This window comes from Emys orbicularis, chromosome 6 (genome assembly GCF_028017835.1).
Source record: "Emys orbicularis isolate rEmyOrb1 chromosome 6, rEmyOrb1.hap1, whole genome shotgun sequence".
NCBI classification, from domain to species: Eukaryota; Metazoa; Chordata; order Testudines; family Emydidae; genus Emys; species Emys orbicularis.
The window spans coordinates 42,296,334-42,319,025 of record NC_088688.1 but is presented as its reverse complement, the minus strand read 5'-3'; the positions used below and the strand labels follow the sequence as shown (position 1 = coordinate 42,319,025).

General features: G+C 39.5%; 1 protein-coding gene across 1 annotated transcript in view; it reads right to left on the bottom strand.

Moving 5' to 3' along the window:
• The window catches only part of MAST4 (microtubule associated serine/threonine kinase family member 4), a 438,694-nt gene that overhangs the window by 335,518 nt on the left and 80,484 nt on the right, over positions 1-22,692 (bottom strand). Inside the window, exon 2 of the mRNA XM_065406852.1 lies at positions 2,226-2,379. Within this exon, the coding sequence (XP_065262924.1) occupies positions 2,226-2,379 (154 nt within the window). The remainder of the gene's footprint in view (positions 1-2,225; positions 2,380-22,692) is intronic.

The following is a 22,692-nucleotide window of genomic DNA, read 5'->3' as shown; positions in this document are numbered from 1 at the left end:
TGAACTTGAATGGACACAGTAAGGCTCTGAGCCATGTGTTTATTATGGTGAGTAGTCTAGCTGAAAAGTGATGCGACAACTCACAGTAATAAGTTAAACAGGTATATAAGGAGGATCAGAGCTGTTTGATAAGTTACAAAGTCAGAGGAGCTAGAAAAATTGAATTGCATTAATCAAAATTAGCAGATTTCATTCACAGATACCAAGGCCAGAAAAGGACCACTGTCCTAATTTAGTCTGACCTGTTGTATATTACAGGTCACAGAACTTCCCCAAAATAATTCCTAGAGCAGATCTTTTAGAAAAACATCCAATCTTGATTTTAAAATGGTCAGTGAGGGAAAATCCACCATGACCCTTAGTAAACTGTTTCAATTTTTCTCACTGTAATAATATGCCTTATTTCCAGTCTAAATTTGTAGAGCTTCAACTTCCAGCCATTAGATCGTGTTACATATTTGTATGCTAGGTTGGCACTATTAAATATTTGTTCTCCATGTAAGTGCTTATAAACTTTAATCAAGTCATCCCTTAAATTTCTCTTTGTAAGATAAAGAGACTGAGCTCTGAGTCTATCACTATCTATAAAGCATGTTTTCTAATCCTTTAATCATTCTCATGGCTCTTCTCTGAACCCTCTCCATTTTATCAACATCCTTCTTGACTTGTGGGCACCAGAATTGGACACAGTATTCCAATAGCAGTCTCACCAGTGTCAATACAGAGGGAAAATAAACTCTCTACTCCTACCCGAGATTCCCATGTTTCTGCATCTTTTGGGCAGAGTCACATTGGAAGCTCATACTCAGCTTATTATCCACCACACACCCCAGATCTTTTTCAGACTCACTGCTTCCCGGTATAGAGTTCCCCCATTCTACATTATTTTGTTCCTAGATGTATATATTTACATTTAGCTGTATTAAAATACATATTGTTTGCTTGCTCCAGTTTACCAAGCAATACAGATCACTCTGAATCAGTGGCCTGGTCCACACTAACCCCCCACTTCGAACTAAGATATGCAACTTCAGCTACGTGAATAACGTAGCTGAAGTCGAAGTACCTTATTTCGAACTTACTGCGGGTCCAGACGCGGTAGGCAGGCTCCGCCGTCGACTCCGCGTATTCCTCTCGCGGAGCAGGAGTACCGGCGTCGACGGCGAGCACTTCCGGGATCGATTTATCGCGTCTAGACAAAACGCGATAAATCGATCCCAGAAGATTGATTGCTTACCGCCGGACCCGGAGGTAAGTATAGACGTACCCAGGGATCTGCCCTGTTCATTATTTACCGCTCTCCCAATTTTTGTGTTATTTGCAAAATTTATCAGTAATCATTTTGCTTTCTTCCAGGTCATTGATAAAATGCTGAATAGCACAGGGCCAAGAACCAATCCCTGCTGGATGCCTCTGGAAATGCACCCTTGATGACTATTCCTTGTTTACATTTTTAGAGCTATCAGTTAGCCAGTTTTTAATACATTTGTGTGCCATGTTAATTTTATGTCATTCTAGTTTTTTAATCCAAGTGTCATGTGGCCAAACACCTTACAGAAGTCTAACAATATTATAACATTATAACCTTTATCAACCAAACCTGTAATCTCATTAAAAAAAAATATTAAGTAAGTTTGACCAGATGTATTTCCCATGCTGATTTGCATTAACAACATTACCCTCCTTTAATTCTTTATTAATACAAACCTGTATCAGCCACTCCATTATATGGCCCAGGGGCTATGCCAGGCTGACAGGCCTATCATTATCTGGGTCGTCATTATAAAAAAATTTTGCCTAGCTGGACTTGACTTTTTCATATTCATTTTGTGGACTCTAAAGCCCGATTTTCAAAAGAGCTCTGCAATCAATAGCTCCCATTTAGGCTCTTAAACAATGTAGTCAAATTTCAGAAGCGTTCAGCACTCTGTAGCTTTCACTGAGAACAATTAAGAGCTACTAGGGGTTGAGAACTTTTGAAAACTCTGGCTTCGGTGTTAAGATTTCTGCTGTAGCTCACAGAGAGTAACTCAGCTAATGGCTGGTCCCAGTCTTTTCACACTTAAAAAAAAAAAATCATTGAGGGGTTTGAAAGGGAGAAAAACACCTTAGATAAATGAGGCCAGATGTGTGTGCACGATGCTACATGGCACTGTAAGACCTTCAGGGAAATCAGGTCCAAACAGATCAACTCTGCTTTTAGTTTTCAGGCCTCCTATGCTCACCAGTCAAAGCTCCTCCAAGGCTTCCTCTTCTAAACGGTCTTCCATCTTCACTCAGCTGTCTTTTAAACTTAAATGACTTTCCAGGGCCAGAAGAGACTTCAGGGTTGCTGGATTTCCGAAACAGCATAGATGGAGGGGATAATATATGATCAAGCTGCAAAGAAACAAAAAATGCATACTCTTTAAGGGTAGATCCCACAATAGAAAGAGACTGTCAACATGAAAATTATATTTGTATGAAGATTTTTTTTAAACCTAACAGTGGGTTCACAAAGTAAATTACATTTTATATATATATATATATATATATAGCTAAATGAAGCATTTAAAAAATTAGGAAATGCCAGTATAGTTGCCTGTGTAACTTTAAGTCTGCATCCTTCTACATTAAGATACAGTTTTTCATTATGTGATCTCACACTTTTTTCCCTGCAGGACCCCTGCCTCATTCAGGGTGGACACACAGAGCCAAAATTAAGTCTGCACGGGCATTCATAAAACCAGTATTTCATAACTTTTGAGTGGTTTGCCTAAACAACATTCTTTTAAACAGTTTTTAACATGTATATACTGCAACTTTAAATAAAAAGCCACCAGATGGCAGTATGTCATAAACAACATCATGTAACACACCACAAGTCCAAGGAAACCTATTTAAAACATCAAATAAGAACTTAAAGTTCCACTAACACCATGAGGGAAAATGTTCCATTTAAAGATTATTCTGTGTATAGTCAAATCATTTACTTCTGTTGTATTTCAAGGGAAATATGAATAAGGATGTTAGTTGTTTAGGAGATTATCGCTCTTCCTATTTATTCCTACCCAAAATTACAGTCCTCTGTTCGTGACAACAATTTGAAGATTGTTCTAAGTATCATTTGTGCATTCTGCTATGATATTTCATAACATCCACTCTAATTTCATTGCTTTTAATTTAAATTTCTTTATCCTAACACTAGACAACTTTGGAAACATTTGATCACTTGCTAGAAGATCAGACTGAGTCCAAAGCCTGGATAGCATTCAGAACTAGAAGAAAAAAAAAATCTTGGCTTCATTGAAGTCAATAGATAAACCCCCATCAATGTAAGCAGGGCCAAGATTTCAGATCCTATTTCACGGGACTAGGTTCAACACAAAACCTTTAGCTAGATCAGGATAAGTAATCTTACACACAAAACAGATGCACCAGAGCAAATTAGGGATCAAAATTAAGTTTAAAATATTAATGCTCCTAGTTCTAAACTTCTTTGGGGCTGGAGGTTTAAATCAGTCTTTGGAACCTATTTTAATTAGAGATGGGATCAAATCACACACACACACACACACACACACACACTCCCCTTCAAGTTTACAAACAGTGTTTCGGCTGGCCATGAAAAACCAAGTCTCATCAGCTGCAGCAGCATCGTTCAAAGAATCTAATCTCATACTTCCATCTTCAGTTACTTAGCAGTATTAACATACACCTCTACCTCGATATAACGCTGTCCTCGGGAGCCAAAAAATCTTATCGCGTTATAGGTGAAACTGCATTATATCGAACTTGCTTTGATCCACCGGAGTGCGCAGCCCCCCCCCGGAGCACTGCTTTACTGCATTATATCAGGTCGCGTTATATCGGGGTAGAGGTGTATTACATCTTTCCAATTGTTGCACAGCTTTAGTTTTAGAGAAGGTGAAAGTAAATTTATCCTGAAACAAAATGCTTCTGAAACTATTGTAAAGGATTGTTTTTGTTTCTGATGAGGAAGAGAGTTATTTATGTAATGAAATTTATAGTACCTCTCTCCTTGAAAGAAGCCTGAAAGTTCTATCCTTTGCAGGCTACTGAAACAGCACTTTCCTTACAAAATTTTCACTTCACTGCAAGCCAAAGCTAAGGCAGCATATAAAAAGATTTTCTATCCACCACAGGACAGTCCCCCGCCCAAGTGAAGTGTTTGCTTCCAAAGAAGCACAATCACCAACTGAGAAACATTTTTAATAGCTCCCGCTTTCCTGAAATGCTTCTTTCACTCTGAAGATGTGCAGTATGGTTTTAAGTAGTGTGGTATGTGTACACCTTAAAAACAAACGGTAATTAGGTCAAATTAATTTTATGTACTGAGCTATGTGATGGCTCATGGATAAGACTTTCACACATTTTAAAATAGTGAAGCAATGGAAAGACATACTTCAATTAAATCCATGGTCATTCTCTGTTTGTTTTTCTGGAATCTGTAAAACCACAAGAAAAGTGTGGTTTCCAAATAGCTAGGGGATAAAAATACTGTTGTCCCAAAGAAAGGTGGAGAGACAGAAGGTTTTTTTGTTTAAAATATGCCTTAAATATTTAAACAGTTTAAAAGTGTTCATGTCTTTTCTGTTCAGCACACAAACCACACACACACACACACACACACACACATACACACACACACCCACACACCTTGACATTAGATTCCAGCAGAGTTGTCATCTGCATAATAGTAATGTCATTGCTAGGTGTTTGGGGATGTCATGATGCTGCACTCACGCAGAATGGATAACCAGAGAGAGGTATACATAACTAGATTCTACAGTACAGCTAGCCAGCCAATAAAGGAGCAGAAAAAACAATTGCTATGTTAGTCTGTAGAATCTCCAAGAGGTAGAAATCTGTGCTGAATTTAAAATTTGACTTTTTCTCTGCATGTACATTACCCACTGTCTCTCACCCAAGTTAGTTATTATCAGCTTCAAAGACTGGAGAGTGGGGCAGGGAAATGTATGATAGTGATTGGGGAGAAACTAGGAAAAAGCAATGGATTACTTAACTTTTCTGACACAGCACAAAAACAAAATTAATTTATTAAATTGAGATACAGCTCAAGTTTACATCTCACATTTTGAGGAGCCCACTTTTGGAATACAAGAATAGATACTTCTCGGGGCTGTAAAATGGGTACACATAAAATTTTTCTGATAGATTAGTGTATATATTTGAGAGTTCTATATCTTGAACATACTGTGAATTAATATGTTAGTCTTTGAATTTATACAAAAGAGGTAAGAAATGTATTTTTAGCTTAGTGCACACCATTTATTAATGCCTTTGTTGTTAATATTCCTATAAGTGCATGAATCTGAATTCATGCAAAATGCTTTCCTGGTATCAAACATTTAAGAATTTCCTTATAAAACATACACACCAAGAGTAGGCGAACACATTCCAAACACTAAACTAGCTTAAATTCATTGTTATAAGAGGAGATTAACTTTAAAAATAAATAAATAAAAGTAATTCTTCCGCTGTACTCCACACTGATTAGGCCTCAACTGGAATATTGTGTCCAGTTGTGGGTGCCACATTTCAGGAAGGATGTGGACAAATTGGAGAGAGTCCAGAGAAGAGCAACAAAAACATGAGGGAAGATTGAAAAAATTGGGTTTGTTTAGTCCGGAAAAGAGAAGACAGAGAGGGGACATGATAACAGTTTTCAAGTACATAAAAGGTAGTTACAAGGAGGAGGAAGAAAAATTGTTTTTCTTAACTTCTGAGGATAGAACAAGAAGCAATGGGCTTAAATTGCAGCAAGGGGGGTTTAAGGTGGACATTAGGAAAAATTTCCTGTGAGGGTGGTTAAGCACTGGAATAAATTGCCTAGGGAGGTTGTGGCGTCTCCATCATTGGAGATTTTTAAGAGCAGGTTAGACAAACACCTGTCAGGGATGGTCTAGGTCAGGGGTAGGCAACCTATGGCACGCGTGCCGAAGGCGGCACGCGAGCTGATTTTCAGTGGCACTCACACTGCCCGGGTCCTGGCCACCGGTCCGGGGGGCTCTGCATTTTAATTTAATTTTAAATGAAGCTTCTTAAACATTTTAGAAACCTTATTTACTTTACATACAACAATAGTTTAGTTATATATTATAGACTTATAGAAAGAGACCTTCTAAAAACATTAAAATGTATGACCGGCACGCGAAACCTTAAATTAGCGTGAATAAATGAAGACTTGGCACTCCACTTCTGAAAGGTTGCCAACCCCTGGTCTAGGTAATACTTAGTCCTGCCACGAGTGCAGGGGACTGGACTAGATGACCTCCCAAGTTCCAGCTCAATGATTCTATTTATATCTGTGTCTAGAATCAGCTGCTTCCTGAAAAGGCATTCCCCTTGCCTTGTCCTGACACTAGTACAGTCCTAGTACTTAAAAGTACACCTGTTCTGCTGAAAAGATGGATTTTCCTTTTTTTTTTTTTTAAACGCAAAATGTTAATCAATGGAATTCACCATGCAGAACAGGTGGGTATTTAAGATTCCAGGGCTGCAATGCATCTGTATTCCAAGCTGTAACTATTACCCATGTCAAAAAGATGTATCAAGTAGGTCAACTGGCTAACATTGCAGCCCTATGAATGTTAAACATTTATACACGACAGTCCAGTTACAAAATACAGCTGATGTTGATTTTTTGAATTGCAATTGACATTTCATGGTAAACTATATGGATATTATCCTCCTTTGTTCGTCATACTTCATAATCAGATAAACAAAATGTTTCTTCTTAGAAGTTCATCTGCAACAACAGCTTACTTTTCACCTGAGCCCAAACCAGGTGCCTGGCAGTAGTGTCACATACACAAGATTATGGATTTCAGGAGGGAAAAATGTATGGCAGCTGAGTTAATAAATTAAGATCATGTAGTCATGCAAATAGTAAGAAGATAAGACTGTGGCTTCATCAGGAGCGCTTTAATTATCTGAAAAGGGAATCCTACAAAAAGTGGAAATTGCTAAGGAGGAGTACAAAAGAATAGCACAAGCATGTAGGGACAAAATGAATTACACATAGCAAGGACCATAAAAGGCAATAAGAAGAGGTTCTATCAATATATTAGGAGCAAGAGAAGTATGAAGAAAAACATAGGGCCTCTACTGAGAGGAGAAGGAGAGCTAATAATTGATAACAAGAAGGCTCGGGTGTTTAATGTCTATTTTGCTTCTTCACTAAAAGGTTAATGGTGACCTGATACTTAACATTAAGAACAACAATGGGGAAGGACTGTAAGCCAAAATTGGGAAAGAATATGTTAAAAAACTATGTAGCTCAGTTGGGTGTAAGACAAGTATGCAGGACCTGATGAAATTAATCCTAGAATACTTAAGGAACTAGCTGAAGCCATCTTGTAACTTTAGCAATTATCTTCAAGAACCCGTGATGGTCCCAGAGGACTGAAGAAGGGAAACCATAGTGCCTATTTTTAAAAAGGAGAACAAAGATGACCGAGGAAATTACAGATAAATCAGCCTAACTTTGATACCTGGGAAGATACTGAAACAAATTATTAATCAATTTGCAAGCACTGAGTGGCTAAAAGGGTGATAATGAATAGCCAGCATGGATTTGTCGAAACCCAAGTCAAGCCACACCAACCTAATTTCCTGCTTTGAAAAGGTGACTTGCCCAGCTAATGGGGGAGGGGAACAGTAGACATGATATATTCTGGTTTTAGCAAGGCTTTTCACACAGTCATATATGATGTTCTCATATGCAAGCTAGAGAAATGTTTGATGAAATTACTATACAATGGATACAAAATTGGTTGAAAGACCGTACTCAAAGAATAGTGATCAAAGGTGGGATCCTGCAGGGTTCTGTTCTGGGTCCCGTATTAGTCAATATTTTCATTAATGACTTGGATGATGGAGTAGCGGAGAGCATACTTAAATAGCATTTACAGATGACACCAAGCTGGGAGGTATTGCTAAGACACTGGAGGACAGGATTAGAATTCAGAACAACCCTGACAAATTGCAGAACTGGTCTGAAATCAACAAGATGAAATTCAGTAAAGACAAGTGCACAGATCTACACTTAAGATGGAAAAATCAAATGCACAACTACAAAATGGGGAATAACTGGCTAGGTGGTAGTACTGTTGAAAAGTATCTGGGGGTTATAGTGGGTCACAAAATGAATATGATTCAACAATGTGAAGCAGCTGATAAAAAAGATAATATTCTCAGGTGTATTAATAGTAGCATCATATGTCAGACAGTAGATAATTGTTGCTCTATATTCAGTACTGGTGAGTGCTCAGCTGCAGTACTGTGTCCAATTCTGAGCATCAAACTTTAGAAAGATGTGCACAAACTAGATGGAGTCCAGAGGAGAGCAACAAAAATGATAAGAAGTTTAGAAAATTTTACTTATGAGAAAGGTTAAAGAAATTGGGCATAGTTAGTCTTGAGAAAAGGTGACTGAGGGCGGTCCTGTTAACAGTCTTCAAATATGTTAAGGGCTGTTATAAAGAGGACGGTGATCAATTATTCCCCATGTCCACTGAAAGTAGGACAAGAAGCAACAGTCTTAATCTGCAGCAAGGGAGATTTAGGTTAAATATTAGGAAAAATCTTTCTAACTTTGGGTATGTCTACACTGCAGTGGGAAGCGAGCCTTCCAAACCAGGTAGACAGATGCACCCTAGCAAGGCTTGAGCTAGCGAGCTAAAAATAGCAGTGTGGACACTACGCCACGAACGGAGGCTCGGGCTAGCCACCCGAGCTTGAACAAAGCTGTTGACCTGGGCTGGGAGGCTCACTAATTTTTTTTAAAAGACATTTTTGTTTTTCAAAATACTTATCTTTTCTGACCACCTCTAATCTCTAAATAGAAGGAATATTCAGATTTCCTACTTGGCATTAAAATATAGGTGTAGGTTTTAAATGACTTATTCCAAAGAACTCATGCAAAACCTAGGGTTGCAGGTGTTTAAATTTGTTACTCTTAAATATAACAAGATTTAATATCCAGTATCATATCTTTCATACAAACCATATACATACACACATTTCTTAAATACAGTGTTTGCTGTCATTCATGCCAAAAATCTTTTTAACCATCAGGCAGCAAATGTAAAAAAAAAGAGGAACGTACAATTACCTCAAAACATGTACAGACTACGGGTTGAAAATGAAAAGGGTTTGCTGTGCATTTAGTGCTAAACAGTAGGCCATTCTCTTTATTTTAGAACAGAAGCCCTAAAATAAAGACCCAATTCCTGCCATTAAAAATGTAAGCACCCGGGTGTCCATTGTATCTACTTATCTCAATGACTGAAGGGAGCAGTATAGCAGGATGAAATGTATCTTGCTCAAATTCTATCCAGGTAAGACCGACATGATTCTGATAAGCAGAGAGAAGCATTTCGAGTATCCAGTAGGAATTCTGATCTCACTTTATAGAGAATGCCTGCCCTTTGTTATCAAAGCATTGCACAACCTCAGGATCCCGCTGAACTATACTGATCTCTTCTGTATTCCCAAATAGCAGCCGTGCCTGAAAGAGTCCTGTGGGGTCCTGAAGGAGCCACAGCTAAGTTCAATAAGCAACTGCTCACTTACAGGTGAGGAAACCAATAAGAACACATCACTCAATTTCTTCATATTTCCATTGGGATCCTTGTGTAGCTCTGGTTCCGTTTTGGATTCCTTTGTCCTGATCTCTAAAGCCCTATAAGTGCTAGGGTCAAGCTCAGAGGTTCAGTAATGGAATGGCCCCAGCTAGGTACTCAGAGCCAAACCACGCAAGTCTCAGGAGAGAGGAGTTCTTATTCTTTGAAAGAACTAATCTCCCTAAATTTAATTAAACAGAGCCCAGATACTTTGGTAACAGCTACCTTTGAAGAGTGTGTAACTATTTCACAAGATGCTGATGAGCTGCTTCCTTGGCAGTAATTTTAGCAGAATAGTGAAGGGACCATAGCATCAAATATACAGCACCAGCGAAGAAAATCAAAAGCAAGTCTTCTTTTAAGGAGAGAATCACCCATACCACATGCCTAGCTGTGTGCAATAAAAATCACATCTCTCTATTATCACAGCTACCCACTCAGAATCCAATAGAAGCAAACTGGAGTTAAGAATAGGCATTTAAAAAAAGAATGGAAACAGCATACTGTGGATACCAGGAAGGGGCTATCTCATGTGCAAGAAATATCTAAATAGTGCTCCATTGAGAATCAAAGTGCAATTAAAGCTGATGGTAGACACCACAACCTCCTGCTCTCAGAGAGAGGAAGCCTTGTCTGTGCCTGACGGGGTCAACTCCACAAGCTGTGGGCAATACAAGCACTCCCCTCTCACCCTACACAGGCTCCACTGTTCTTTAACAGGTTAGCAATAAACACACTCCAACCCCCAACCCTCTCTCTGAACTGCCCAGCCCCTGGTCCACTGGACACTCAGAATTCACAGATTAAGCAGTACACATCAAAAAAGCAGGATTCACCAGTTTACCACTTTCTCATCAGATTACCCCTTTATGTAACACACAGCACTTAAAGATATATTTATAGTGAAAACAAGGAAGTTTATTTAACAAAGTACAGAGATTCTGGAAGTAGCAAGTGAAAGTATTAGAAACAAATGATTAAATGTAAAATAAAAATTTTACCCATCTTTTAGAGCCTAGACTTAACTAACAAGATGCTGTCTTGGCTAATGGAGTTTAGCTCACCCATGCTAATACCTTGCAGCATTTTCCAGCCTCTTTCGTCTGTGCCCTGACCCGCCTTTCATAAAAGACAGAACACACTGACTGTTCATCTCCTTGGTGAAGGATCCTGTGTATACTTCAGTACCCCCAGTTACACCCCAAAAGTTCATAGTCTTTATTCAAACAGGATGCCCCCCTGCTACTTTTGATTCCCCCCCCCCCCCCCCCCCCGATCTTCTCTCATGTGAATTCAATCTCTTCATTAGTATCAGGCTCAATAATGCAAACAGATTTACACTGTAAGTCACACAACACACAATGACCAGCCAGAGAAAGAAGTGTCTACTACCCCCAGCCTAAACAGAATCTGTTTATCACTTTCTGGTGATCTATCTGAACTCCCAAACCTTAAGAACATAGTTTTCAGTATAGCTACATAATTCCTTAAATATCATCTATGCATACATCCTGCAATGATTAGGATGACTGTTGCATTACTGGCTTTTGGCAGAGACCTTATATGCCACCCTTTGGCACATACTATGTAGACATCGGACCCAGGAGATCCTCAAACCCCTATGCACCCCCTTCTGCCTTCTGCCAGTTGGCACCAAAGTGTCCCTGGGTCACAGTGGAGTTATACTATTGTAAAAAATCATTGTGAGAGCTGACTCAGGCCTAAAATATTGAACAGAAGCCTACATTTACACATAGAAATGATCCACAGATGCATATACGCACTCGCTCACTCTCCAGAATATGTCTGCAACCTTTGTGAAAGACTATAATCAAGAGTGGAATCGCAGTTTTTTTCAGTTCCAATTAATTTAATTGATATTAGAAACAGACAAACTGAACATAAAAATAGCCAATCAGCAATATTAGGCCAGCTAAATAATTTTCAACAAAATTCAGATGGCTGGAAATGCCCTGTACCGTGAATGCTGACCCACCAGTGGGTTTGAGGCATACTGCTCAGCAGGAAAGATATTCCCTTCCTTTCTTGTCCTGTGATCTTTTCCTTCTTCCATCTTGGCAGGGGGAAAGAAAAATTGCTCTGAGGTACTGAAATCTTATTGGTGTCTACTACTACATCTGTCTTGTGCGGAAGCTAAATGAGTACAGGGGGAGTTTCATGAGTAAGCCTGCAGACAGGTGTGCCAAGCACTCTAGGCTTCTGTTAGAGTAAGAACACAACCGATCAGTCCTGGACTGGTGAAACCTGAGGGGGCAAGGAGACAAATTTGCTCTTGTGCATTCAGTGTTGTTACTGGGAAAATGCAAACATTCAGGATAAATTACAGAATGTTATATTGTCCCACAGAAGCCCCACATATGCCTGCAGCCTTCTAGGTTCCATGTGACTAATTGGACAAACTCAGCTTTCTGAACAGAAAATTAATGCTCCACACTAACCAAGCCTGAGATCTAAACAGTGCTGAACTCAGCTAGAAAAAAAAATTAGAGGAGACAGGGTGAGTGTGATATGCTTGGTTACCATACAACAGGATATGCCAGCTAAAGAGCAAGCAGTTCTGAAGAAAATGTTAGTTTTCAAATTTAAACAGTCTCCACAGATAAACTAAAACACTATAATTGTCTGTCTGCTTCTTGCAATTTGGTATGCCAGCTATAAACAGCAGTGCTCATTGCCCAATAGAGTACTGCTAGAAAACTACTACCAATATTTTACATGAAGTCTAGAATGTGTATTTGACACAAGAATATATAATTGGTTCCTATAGGACAAAATACTGAAGATACTCTTTTACTGATTTGCCTGTAGGCAAAACAAACTATAAAAGAAGACTATGCACACGAGTTTCTCTCACTAGTTATTTTTTAAGAGATTTTAATGTTTATTCTCTATCAGTTGTTAAATTGTTATTGCATTGTTAAAACTGCCTGAAAGTAACACTTCCTCTCCCCCCCTCACCCTCTCCTCACGCGTACACACCCTTTTCTTTTTGGCACAGATGCATTTTTGTTCCTTCATACAGCACAGTCTGTGTTTTACTTCCTTGTCTAATATTAGCAGAGTCTTGGCAATTGTGTGTGTTTGTGCTCTCTCTGCTAAAGCACAAGATAAAGCATTAGCAGCCGTGGCTATTTTTTAATTTCTTCACTAAAAATGGGATATTAGGTATTGAGAACGTAAGAAAAAAGACAACAGACTTCAAAAACCACCATTGACAAAACTCAAGTACTTTAATGACCTTCACGATGGCATAAGAAAGCCAATTACAAATACAATACATTCATTAAATATTTCCATATGTCACTGTAAATTTAACATTATTTTATCAGTGTGGATTATACATAGAGACTTTGGGACGGAAAGGGAATAAATATCACTGGCAGATGCTAAACTGACGAGGATTAAACTATAGTAAACTTTCCTTCAAAGTCACCTTCAATTCCAGAAAAAAAAAATTGAGGTATATTAAGAGGACCTATTCATCTCCATCAGTTGTTGACACCATCATCATTTAGTTAGTGAAAAAATGCTTTAATTTGCTGAGGAGAACATATCTTCAGGAAGGAATTTTTTCTATTTACCATGAATACTAATGAAGTGAGAGCAGTTTAGTTCATTTGTAAAATCCATTTCTAGTCAGTCACCATTGCGCTCCTAACCTTACCTAAAAAGGTTTCATTTGCTCAGTTGCCTCAGTCAGCTAGTTGTTTATTCAAGTATATGCACTCCGTCCATGCTCAATTAGGTCTCACTTTCCCCTCAGTTACATTGAAATTAAAAATAAAAATGCAAGGTAAAACGTTGCTAATACCACTGACCAGCTTGTTTTAACAACCCATATTTAGAACAATTGCAATTCCAAGCAGCACAGAAGGTCTCTACCAAAATACTGTATTTTTTGTGAAATCCAGCCACTGACTAACAAAATTCCATTCATTAACCTACTCGCTTGGCAAGTGTAGAACATTCTTTTGGCCCCAGAAGCTTGTAATAAATAGTTTTGAGCAGTGAAGTATTTCTGAATTCCACATTTATCAATTTAAAATAAGGTAAAATACCCATTACTTGCCTTGAACAGAGACAATATTTTTCTAGGTCAATCAATTATATTTTATGTAGACCATTAAAAATACTGCATAATCCTTTTGGCCCTATGAAGCTTCCAATCCACAATCACTTTCCTTAGAAATAACATCTATCAAAGGATTCACTGAACATTATGCAAGTCAGGTACAAAGCAAAGGAAAAGAAAACCATGGTAAAACAGGCTTAGAGGAGGGGGTTCTCAGTATGTAATAAAGCTGAAGTTGATCTGTAAATCAACGCATGATGACTGAAAAGCTATTTATGTGAAGGACTTGCATAGTTAATTTACACTTCGATAAGGGGAAAAAAAACATGCTTTACTGGATGTATTAGTGCAAATTCTATGTGCATATACTTGAGTGCAAGATGCATAACTGCCCATTTGCAACATTCCTTTTTATATTTTTAAACTAAATAGTGTATCTAGCACCAGAAATTTTAGTTTAACTCTGCAGTCACTGAGCTTCACATTTAACATCGTTCTTAAACTTTTAAATAATGTAATATTGTCACAAAAGACTATGCAGGCTTTTTAATCTTTTCCATACCATGCCTGAGATAATTACAACATACCTGAACATAGTTCAGTGGGAAACATACACTTGAAAATTTGTTCAAAGTGAACTGAAATAAGGCATTTAGTGGCTTGGTAATTTTTCAATAGACCTGTAACATAATAAATCAACACCTGAATCTCTTTTCTTAATTGTAGTTAACATATCAGAAGCTCACACACAAAAAAACAAAAACGAAAGATTCTAGAGGCCTAATGACAAGTGTAGATGGGAGGAAGAGCACGGCCCAGATCACTTGTACCTAATTTGTCCTCTTTGTTTAGGGCAATAGTGAAAAACTGTACTCAGTTTTTAAAAGCCTCCATTCATTTCACATCTTCTGGAAGCTGTCATTTGCCAATCTCAGGCTACTTTAAAATGAGTACATCTAGGTCTTGTTAACTGGAGTTGATGTTACTGAAGGGGCTTAGCAACATTATCTGGCTCAAATAACCCCCGTTCAAAGACTTAAAGAAGAAAAGAAGTTACAAGCAGCCAGGAGAATGTGGGAAAAGAGAAAGAATGCAGTCAGAAGGGAATCTGTACTCTACTGTTGCTGTCCCTAGTCAATTTTCCAATTCATCTGGTCTAGGCAGACTTAAACATGGCATCCCAATCCCACCTATCTCAATCACTGCAGTATCGAGGATCTGTGCTTAATATAAAAAGCACTTCATATTTTCACTCACCCTCATCCTTCTGGCTTTGTCTAGAACATGACATACACTCAACACTCCATTATTAAAACATAATGCCATTGGTTGAAATAAAATAAAAAAATCCCTATCTTGAGGACCCTGGAGTCAAAAATTAGATCAAGAATTACACCACTGATGAGGACAGCGGCACATTGTGAATCTTACCAGAAAAATATATGAAAATATACATTAATATATATCATATAAATAATAAAGGAAAAGTAGTAATTGAACACACTCAGAACAAACATCCATATAGCTGAAACCATAGCTTTTGGTAAAAAAATTGTACAAGATAAAGATTGGAGTGCAGCACACTCTGAAGAAATGCTTCTACTGACTGAAGCAAAACACACAATATATCAGGGGGTAGCCGTGTTAGTCTGTATCTACAAAAACAGCAAATAGATGCAACACAGGGTAGAATGCTACCACAAACTCTACTCATGTGAAACCACTGTTTCTGAAGCAGCTAAATGTGATCACCAAACTCCAGACTACCAAAGAGCTTAATACAAAACCATCTATAAATGAGTTTGGAAAGGCAATCATTTCTGTAGCATCAAGAAAGGCTATAGGAAAAAAGAGAATTCCAGCTGAGTTCCTGAAATACAGAAGGTAAGTTGTGCTTGATGTTTTGGTTGCATGCTTGAGGGAAAGAGGATGAGATATGAAGGATACCAACCTCAGAACGTTGTATTAAAAAAAAAAAAAAAGGAAAAAAAAGGGAGATTGGAGTGATCGCAACTACTACAGAGGAATTTCTCTCCTTACTGTTGCTGACAAGGCATTTGTCTGGGTCACTCTCAAAAGACTGCAAGTTCTTGCTGAACATATATATCCAGGGAGTTAGTGCAACTTCCATGCCAGTAGATCAACTACCAATCTGGTCTTTGCACGAAGGCAACTGCAAAAAAAAAAAAAAAGCATCAAGAACAAGGAAAACCTCTCTATATGGCCTTCATAGATCTTACAGGTTTCAGAGTAGCAGCCGTGTTAGTCTGTATCCGCAAAAAGAACAGGAGCACTAGTGGCACCTTAGAGACTAACAAATGTATTAGAGCATAAGCTTTCGTGGGCTACAGCCCACTTCTTCAGATGCATCCGAAGAAGTGGGCTGTAGCCCACGAAAGCTTATGCTCTAATAAATTTGTTAGTCTCTAAGGTGCCACTAGTGCTCCTGTTCTTTTTATAGATCTTACAAAGCCTCTTAATCTAGTTAGCAGAAAAGGTCTTTTCCAATTGCTACAGAGACTTGGTTACCCCCCCATTCCTACTCAGTCTGATTCAATCCTTCCACAATGGCAAAAAGGCTACACTCCAGTATGATGGTGATCAATCTGACAGCTTTGAAGTCTGCAGTGGCACCAAACAGAGATATGTTTTGGCACCAAAACTCTTTGGTATATTCTTCTGTCTGCTGCTTTGTCATGCTCTCTCATTTAGCACTGAGGTTATACATCTCCATACAAGACCAGACAGGGGGGGGGGGGGGGGAAAGCTCTTCAACATTGCACATCCAAGAACAAAAAGGATAGTCAAACACCTGCTGATAAGAGAACTTTTCGCCGACAGCACAGTGCTCACTGAAGTGAAGAGGAGCACCAGCAACTTTGCAGTAGTGTTGTGCTAACTTGTTATGAATTTGGACCATGTTTCTAAAGAAGTTAATGATTATGGCACAAGTTGTGTTTACTGCACCAGAAGTTTTAATATCTAGCACCACCCTAGAAGTTGTGCACAAGTTCTGCTAACTAGGAATAAATGTATCTGATAAGCTCATCGTCTAGAGATAAGTTAAGTTTCACACTGGAAAGGCAGCTATCACGTTCAGCCAACTGACCAAGCACGTTTGGGATAACAGAAAACAAACTGAACACCAAAGGATTGGTCTACCAGACATGAGTTTTGACCATATTGCTGTATGGTGGTGAGACCTGGACCACCTACAGAAGGTATGAGATGGCTAAACACCTTTCACTGCTGCTGCCTTCACTGTATTCTAAATATTGAGTGGGAAACCAAAGTTCTTGACTCCAAAGTACTTGACAAAGCAAAATTACCAAGTCTAATCACTATTCTCAAACACACACATCTCTGTTGGCTTGGTCATCTGCATTGGATGGACAGATTCCAAAGATCTCCTGTATGGAGAATGTGCAGATGCTCCAAGGCCACTGGGTTAACCTAGGCTCAGGTTCAAGAACGTTTGCAGAAGGGATCTGAAAACATTAAACATCTGGGAAGAGGCAGGCCACATTGGAGGCTTGGTCATCTGCATTGGATGGACAGATTCCAAAGATCTCCTGTATAGAGAATGTGCAGATGCTCCAAGGCCACTGGGTTAACCTAGGCTCAGGTTCAAGAACGTTTGCAGAAGGGATCTGAAAACATTAAACATCTGGGAAGAGGCAGGCCACATTGGAGGCTGAAGAGAGGTGATTGAGAAAAAGGAAAGCGCAGGAGGTCTCAAGCGGTAGGAGTACACCAGCTTCATCTTCTGTGCCTGTGCCTGATGCCTGCATTATCTGTAGCAAGGACTGTCAAGCAAGATTTGGACTTTTTAGCCACTTGCAATGCTGCAGCAGGACACACAGTAACTAGGGCTGTCAAGCGATTTAAAAAATTAATCGTGATTAATCGCACGACTAAAAAAATTAATTACGATTAATCAGACTGTTAAACAACAATAGAATACCATTTATTTTAAATATTTTTGCATGTTTTTCTATATTTCCTACATTTTCAAATATATTAATTTCAATTACAACACAGAATACAAAGTATACAGTGGTCACTTTATATTTATTTTTGATTACAAATATTTGCACTGTAAAAAACAAAAAAAAATTATTTTTCAGTTCACCTCATACAAGTACTGTAGTGCAATCACTCAGACAAACCAGGTTGGTTACAATTTACAGGAGACAATGTTGCCCGCTTCTTGTTTACGTCACCTGAAAGTGAGAACAGGCATTCGCATGGCACTGTTGTAGCCGGCGTTTCAAGATATTTACGTGCCAGATGCGCTAAAGATTCATATGTCCTTTCATGCTTCAACCACCATTCCAGAGGACATGCTTCCATGCGGATGATGGGTTCTGCTCGATAACGATCCAAAGCAGTGCAGACCGACGCATGTTCATTTTCATCCTCTGAGTCAGATGCCACCAGCAGAAGTTTCACACTGGAAAGGCAGCTATCTTTATTGGTGGTTTGGGTTCAGTAGTTTCTGCATCAGAGTGTTGCTCTTTTAAGACTTCTAAAAGCATGCTCCACACCTTGTCCCTCTTAGATTCTGGACAGCACTTCAGATTCTTAAACCTTGTGTCGAGTGCTGTAGCTATTTTTAGAAATCTCACATCGGTACCTTCTTTGCGTTTTGTCAAATCTGGTGTGAAAGTGTTCTTAAAACGAACATGTGCTGGGTCATCATCAGAGACTGCTATGACATGAATTATATGCAGAATGTGGGTAAAGCAGAGCAGGAGACATACAATTCTCCCCTCAATGAGTAGTCACAAATTTAATTGATGCATTATTTTTTTAACGAGCATCATCAGCATGGGAGCATGTCCTCTGGAATGGTGGCCAAAACATGAAGGGGCGTACAAATGTTTAGCATATCTGTCATGTAAATACCTTGCAGGGCCTGTTCTCACTTTCAGGTGACGTTGTAAGTAAGAAGCAGGCAGCAGTATTTCCCGTCAATGTAAACAAACTTGTTTGTCTTAGCGATTGGCAGAATAAGGAGGACTGAGTGGACTTGTAGGCTCTAAAGTTTTACACTGTTTTGTTTTTGAGTGCAGTTATGTAACCACAAAAAAAAAAAAATTTAAGTTACACTTTCATTATAAAGAGATTGCACTTCAGTACTTGTATGAAGAGAATTGAAAAATACTATTTCTTCTGTTTATCATTTTTAGTCCGCAGCGGCTCCAGGCACGCACGCTCCAAGCGCGTGCCTGGGGCGGCAAGCCGCGGGGGGCAGCCTGCCGGTCCCTGCAAGGGCAGCAGTCAGGCAGCCTTCAGCAGCTTGCCTGCGGGAGGTCCGCCGATCCCGCAGATTCAGCGGCGGGTACACCGAATCTGCGGGACCGGCGGACCTCCCGCAGGCATGCCGCCGAAGACAGCCTGCCTGCCGTGCTTGGGGCGGCAAAAAAGCTAGAGCCGCCCCTGTTTACAGTGCATATAGTTGTAATAAAAAATAATAATATAAAGTGAGTACTGCACTTTGTATTCTGTTTTGTAATTGAAATCAATATTGAAAATGTAGAAAAACATCTAAAAATATTTAATAAATTTCAATTGGTAATCTATTATTATAAGTTTGATTAATCGTGATTAATTTTTTGAGTTAATCGCGTGAATTAACTGTGATTAGTTGACAGCCCTAACAGTAACTGAACTGCTTTAGGACTTCTACCACCATCTTTCAAGATTCATAGTTGCCATGCATTCATTCATTAGCTGAAACAGCACTGAACAAAGGAATACATATCGAAGACTGTGGTATCCCAATACCTTGAAGACCACCCCTCCTGCACCCCAACCCCCTGCCCTGAGCCCCCTGCCTGCACCTCGCACTCCAACTCCCTGCCCTGAGCCCCCTGCCTGCACCTCGCACCCAACCCCCTGCCTTGAGCCCCCTCCTGCCCACACCTCGCACCCCAACCCCCTGCCTTGAGACCCCTCCTACCCCCATGCCCCAAGCCCCCTGCCCTGAGCCCCCTACCTGCACCTCACACCCCTCCTGCACTCCAACCCCCCTGCCCTGAGCCCCCGCTGCACCCTGCACCCCCAGGCACCCCAACCCCCTGCCCTGAGCCTCCTCCTGCACTCTACATCCCTCCTGCACCCCAACCCCCTGCCCTGAGCCCCCTCATGCACCCCGCACCCCAACTCCCTGCCCTGAGCCCCCTGCCTACACCTCGCACCCCAACCCCCTGCCCTGAGCCCCCTCAAGCACTCCGCACCCCTCCTCTGCCCCAATCCCTTGTCCTGAGCCCCTTCCTGCATACCGCACCCCTTCCCACACCCCGCAGTCCCTCCCACACCCCAAACTTTATGATGTTCACCTTTAAAAAAATAAATAAATAAAATTCCCTGGGTGCACACCCTAATGAAATGTGCTGCGCATGCCTATGGATTAGATTTTTACCAGTAAATGTCAATAAACAAACACAAAATATTTCCATCAATAATTTTTTACAAACAGGCAGAGAAAGAAAAATGCTGCTTGAGAACTCAGTTTAATTTATTCACTTTGTATATTTTGACATGTGATGTTGACAATTTGAGATTTATTTCTGTTAAAACAAACTTTTATATCACAATGTCTATTGTCATGAAATAATTTATCTGACCCCCAATAATTTCACACAACTGTGAAAAATTTTAAAAAAATATATAAAAAAATTTAAAATAAAAAATGAATTCCACCAACTCTAACTAGGTAGAAGCCACCCAGATTAATGGAAAAACCAGTGCTAACAACAGAAGCTGATTAATTAAAAAAAAGTAGTGAAAACACAGTTTCTCAAAAGACATTAATTGCTACTTTACAAGGATTTATCATCACGATTGTATTATATAACTGCTAACTGATCTATCGGTAACATATGATAATTTGGATGGAAGTGATCAGGATCTGATAGAATTCAAGATTCTAAGGAAAAGAGGACATGAGAACAGCAGAACAAGGACACTTGACTTCAGAAAGGCAGATTTCAACCAACTCCGAGAAATATTAGGGAAGGTTCCATTGAAAGACCAATTAGGAAGAAGAGTCATCAAAGGGGGCTGGCAGTTACTAAAAGATATAATACTAACGGCTTAGCGTCAAGCTATTCCCATGCAGAGAAAAGATAAGAAGATCCACAGGAGGCCAATGTGGCTGCACAAGGAGCTTTTTAGCTATCTAAAAACCAAAAGGAATATATACAGAGAATGGAAGGAGGGGCATGTCACCAAGGAAAACTGTGCAAGTGTGTAGGGACCAAAAAAAAAAAAAAAAATCAGGAAAGCCAAGGCAAAGAATGAGTCACAACTGGCAAGAAATGTTAGAGAAAACAAGAATGGATTCTTCAAATGTGCGTCAGACAAAAAAGATAGATCAAGGATGGTGTGCGTCCGCTGCTCAAATATAGGTGGTGAGCTGGTAATGGAAGAGGATAGGAAGGCAAAGCTGCTCAATGCCTATTTTGCTTTAGTCTTATAAAAAAAAAATAACGTGATCGGACGACTACCAAAGTTACAATAGACAATAAAGGGGAAGGGATGCAGCTCGGGATAAGTAAAGAACACGTCAGATCTTCTGACTAATTTGAATTAATTCAAATCAACAGGGCCAGATGCTATTCATGTCCAAATCTGAAGAAATTAGCTGAAGAAATCTCGGAGCCACTAGCAATAATATCTGTAAACTCATGGATGACAGAAGAGGTCCCGGAAGACCTGGAGAAAAAGGAGGACCTGGGGAACTACAGACTAGTCAGCCTGACTTCAGGGAAGCTACTGCAATGTATATAACATTCAATTAGTGAATACCTGGAGGATGAAGGGGTATTCACTAGCAGCCAGTATGGATTTACTGATAACAAATCATGCCAAACCAGCTTGATTTCCTTCTTTGACAGGGTAACTGATTTGGTGGATAGAGGGAATGTGGTGGACATAATATACCTGGACTTTAACAAGGCTTTTGACACATTCCCACATGACATTCTGATAGGTAAGCTGGAAAAATGTGGGCTCAGCAGAAATGCCATTAAGTGGATACAGAATTGGTTAAACAACAGCAATGAAAGAGTAACTATTAATGGAATAATGTCAGATTAGAGCGAGGTCTGAAATGGGGTTCCACGGGGATCTGTGCTGGATCTTATGTTGTTACACATCTTTATAAATGACCTGGATGTAGGAATAGAGAGCATACTGAACAAATTTGCAGATGACACGAAGCTGGGTGGGTTGCCACACCACTTTGGAGGATAGAGCTAAAATTCCAAAGGATCTTGATAAATTGGAGGACTGGGCTATAAAATCAAAATTAAATTCAACAAAGACAAATGTAAGATGTTATACTTGGGGAAGAAAAACCTAATGCATAAATACAGAATGGGGAAGTTGTGGTGGATCACAACCTCAATATGAGTCAGCAATGCGATGCTGTTGCAAAAAAAGCACATGCAATTTTAAGTTGCATTAACAGAAGCATAGTATGCGAATGAGAGTGCCGCTATATTTGACGCTGGTTAGGCCTCAGCTGGACTACTGTCTCAATTTTGGTCACCAATGTATAGAAAGGATGTAGAGAAACTGGAAAGGTTCCAGATGCAAGTGACAAAGATGATCGAAGGGATAGAATGCAAGGCATATGAGCAAAGGCTGAAGGAACTGAGTATATTTAGTTTGGAAAAGAGGAGATTGAGGGGGGACATAACAGTTTTCAAATACTTGAAAGGCTGCCATAAAAAAAGATGGAGAAAAGTTGTTCTCTCTTGCCATAGAGGGGCAGGACAAGAGGCAATGGATTCAAACTACAACAGAGCAGATTTAGATTAAATCTCAGGAAAAACTTCCTAACTGTAAGAACAGTAGGACAATGGAACAGACTGCCTCGGGAGATTGTGGAAGCGCCTTCAATGGAGATTTTCAAAAAGAGACTGGATAGCCATCTGT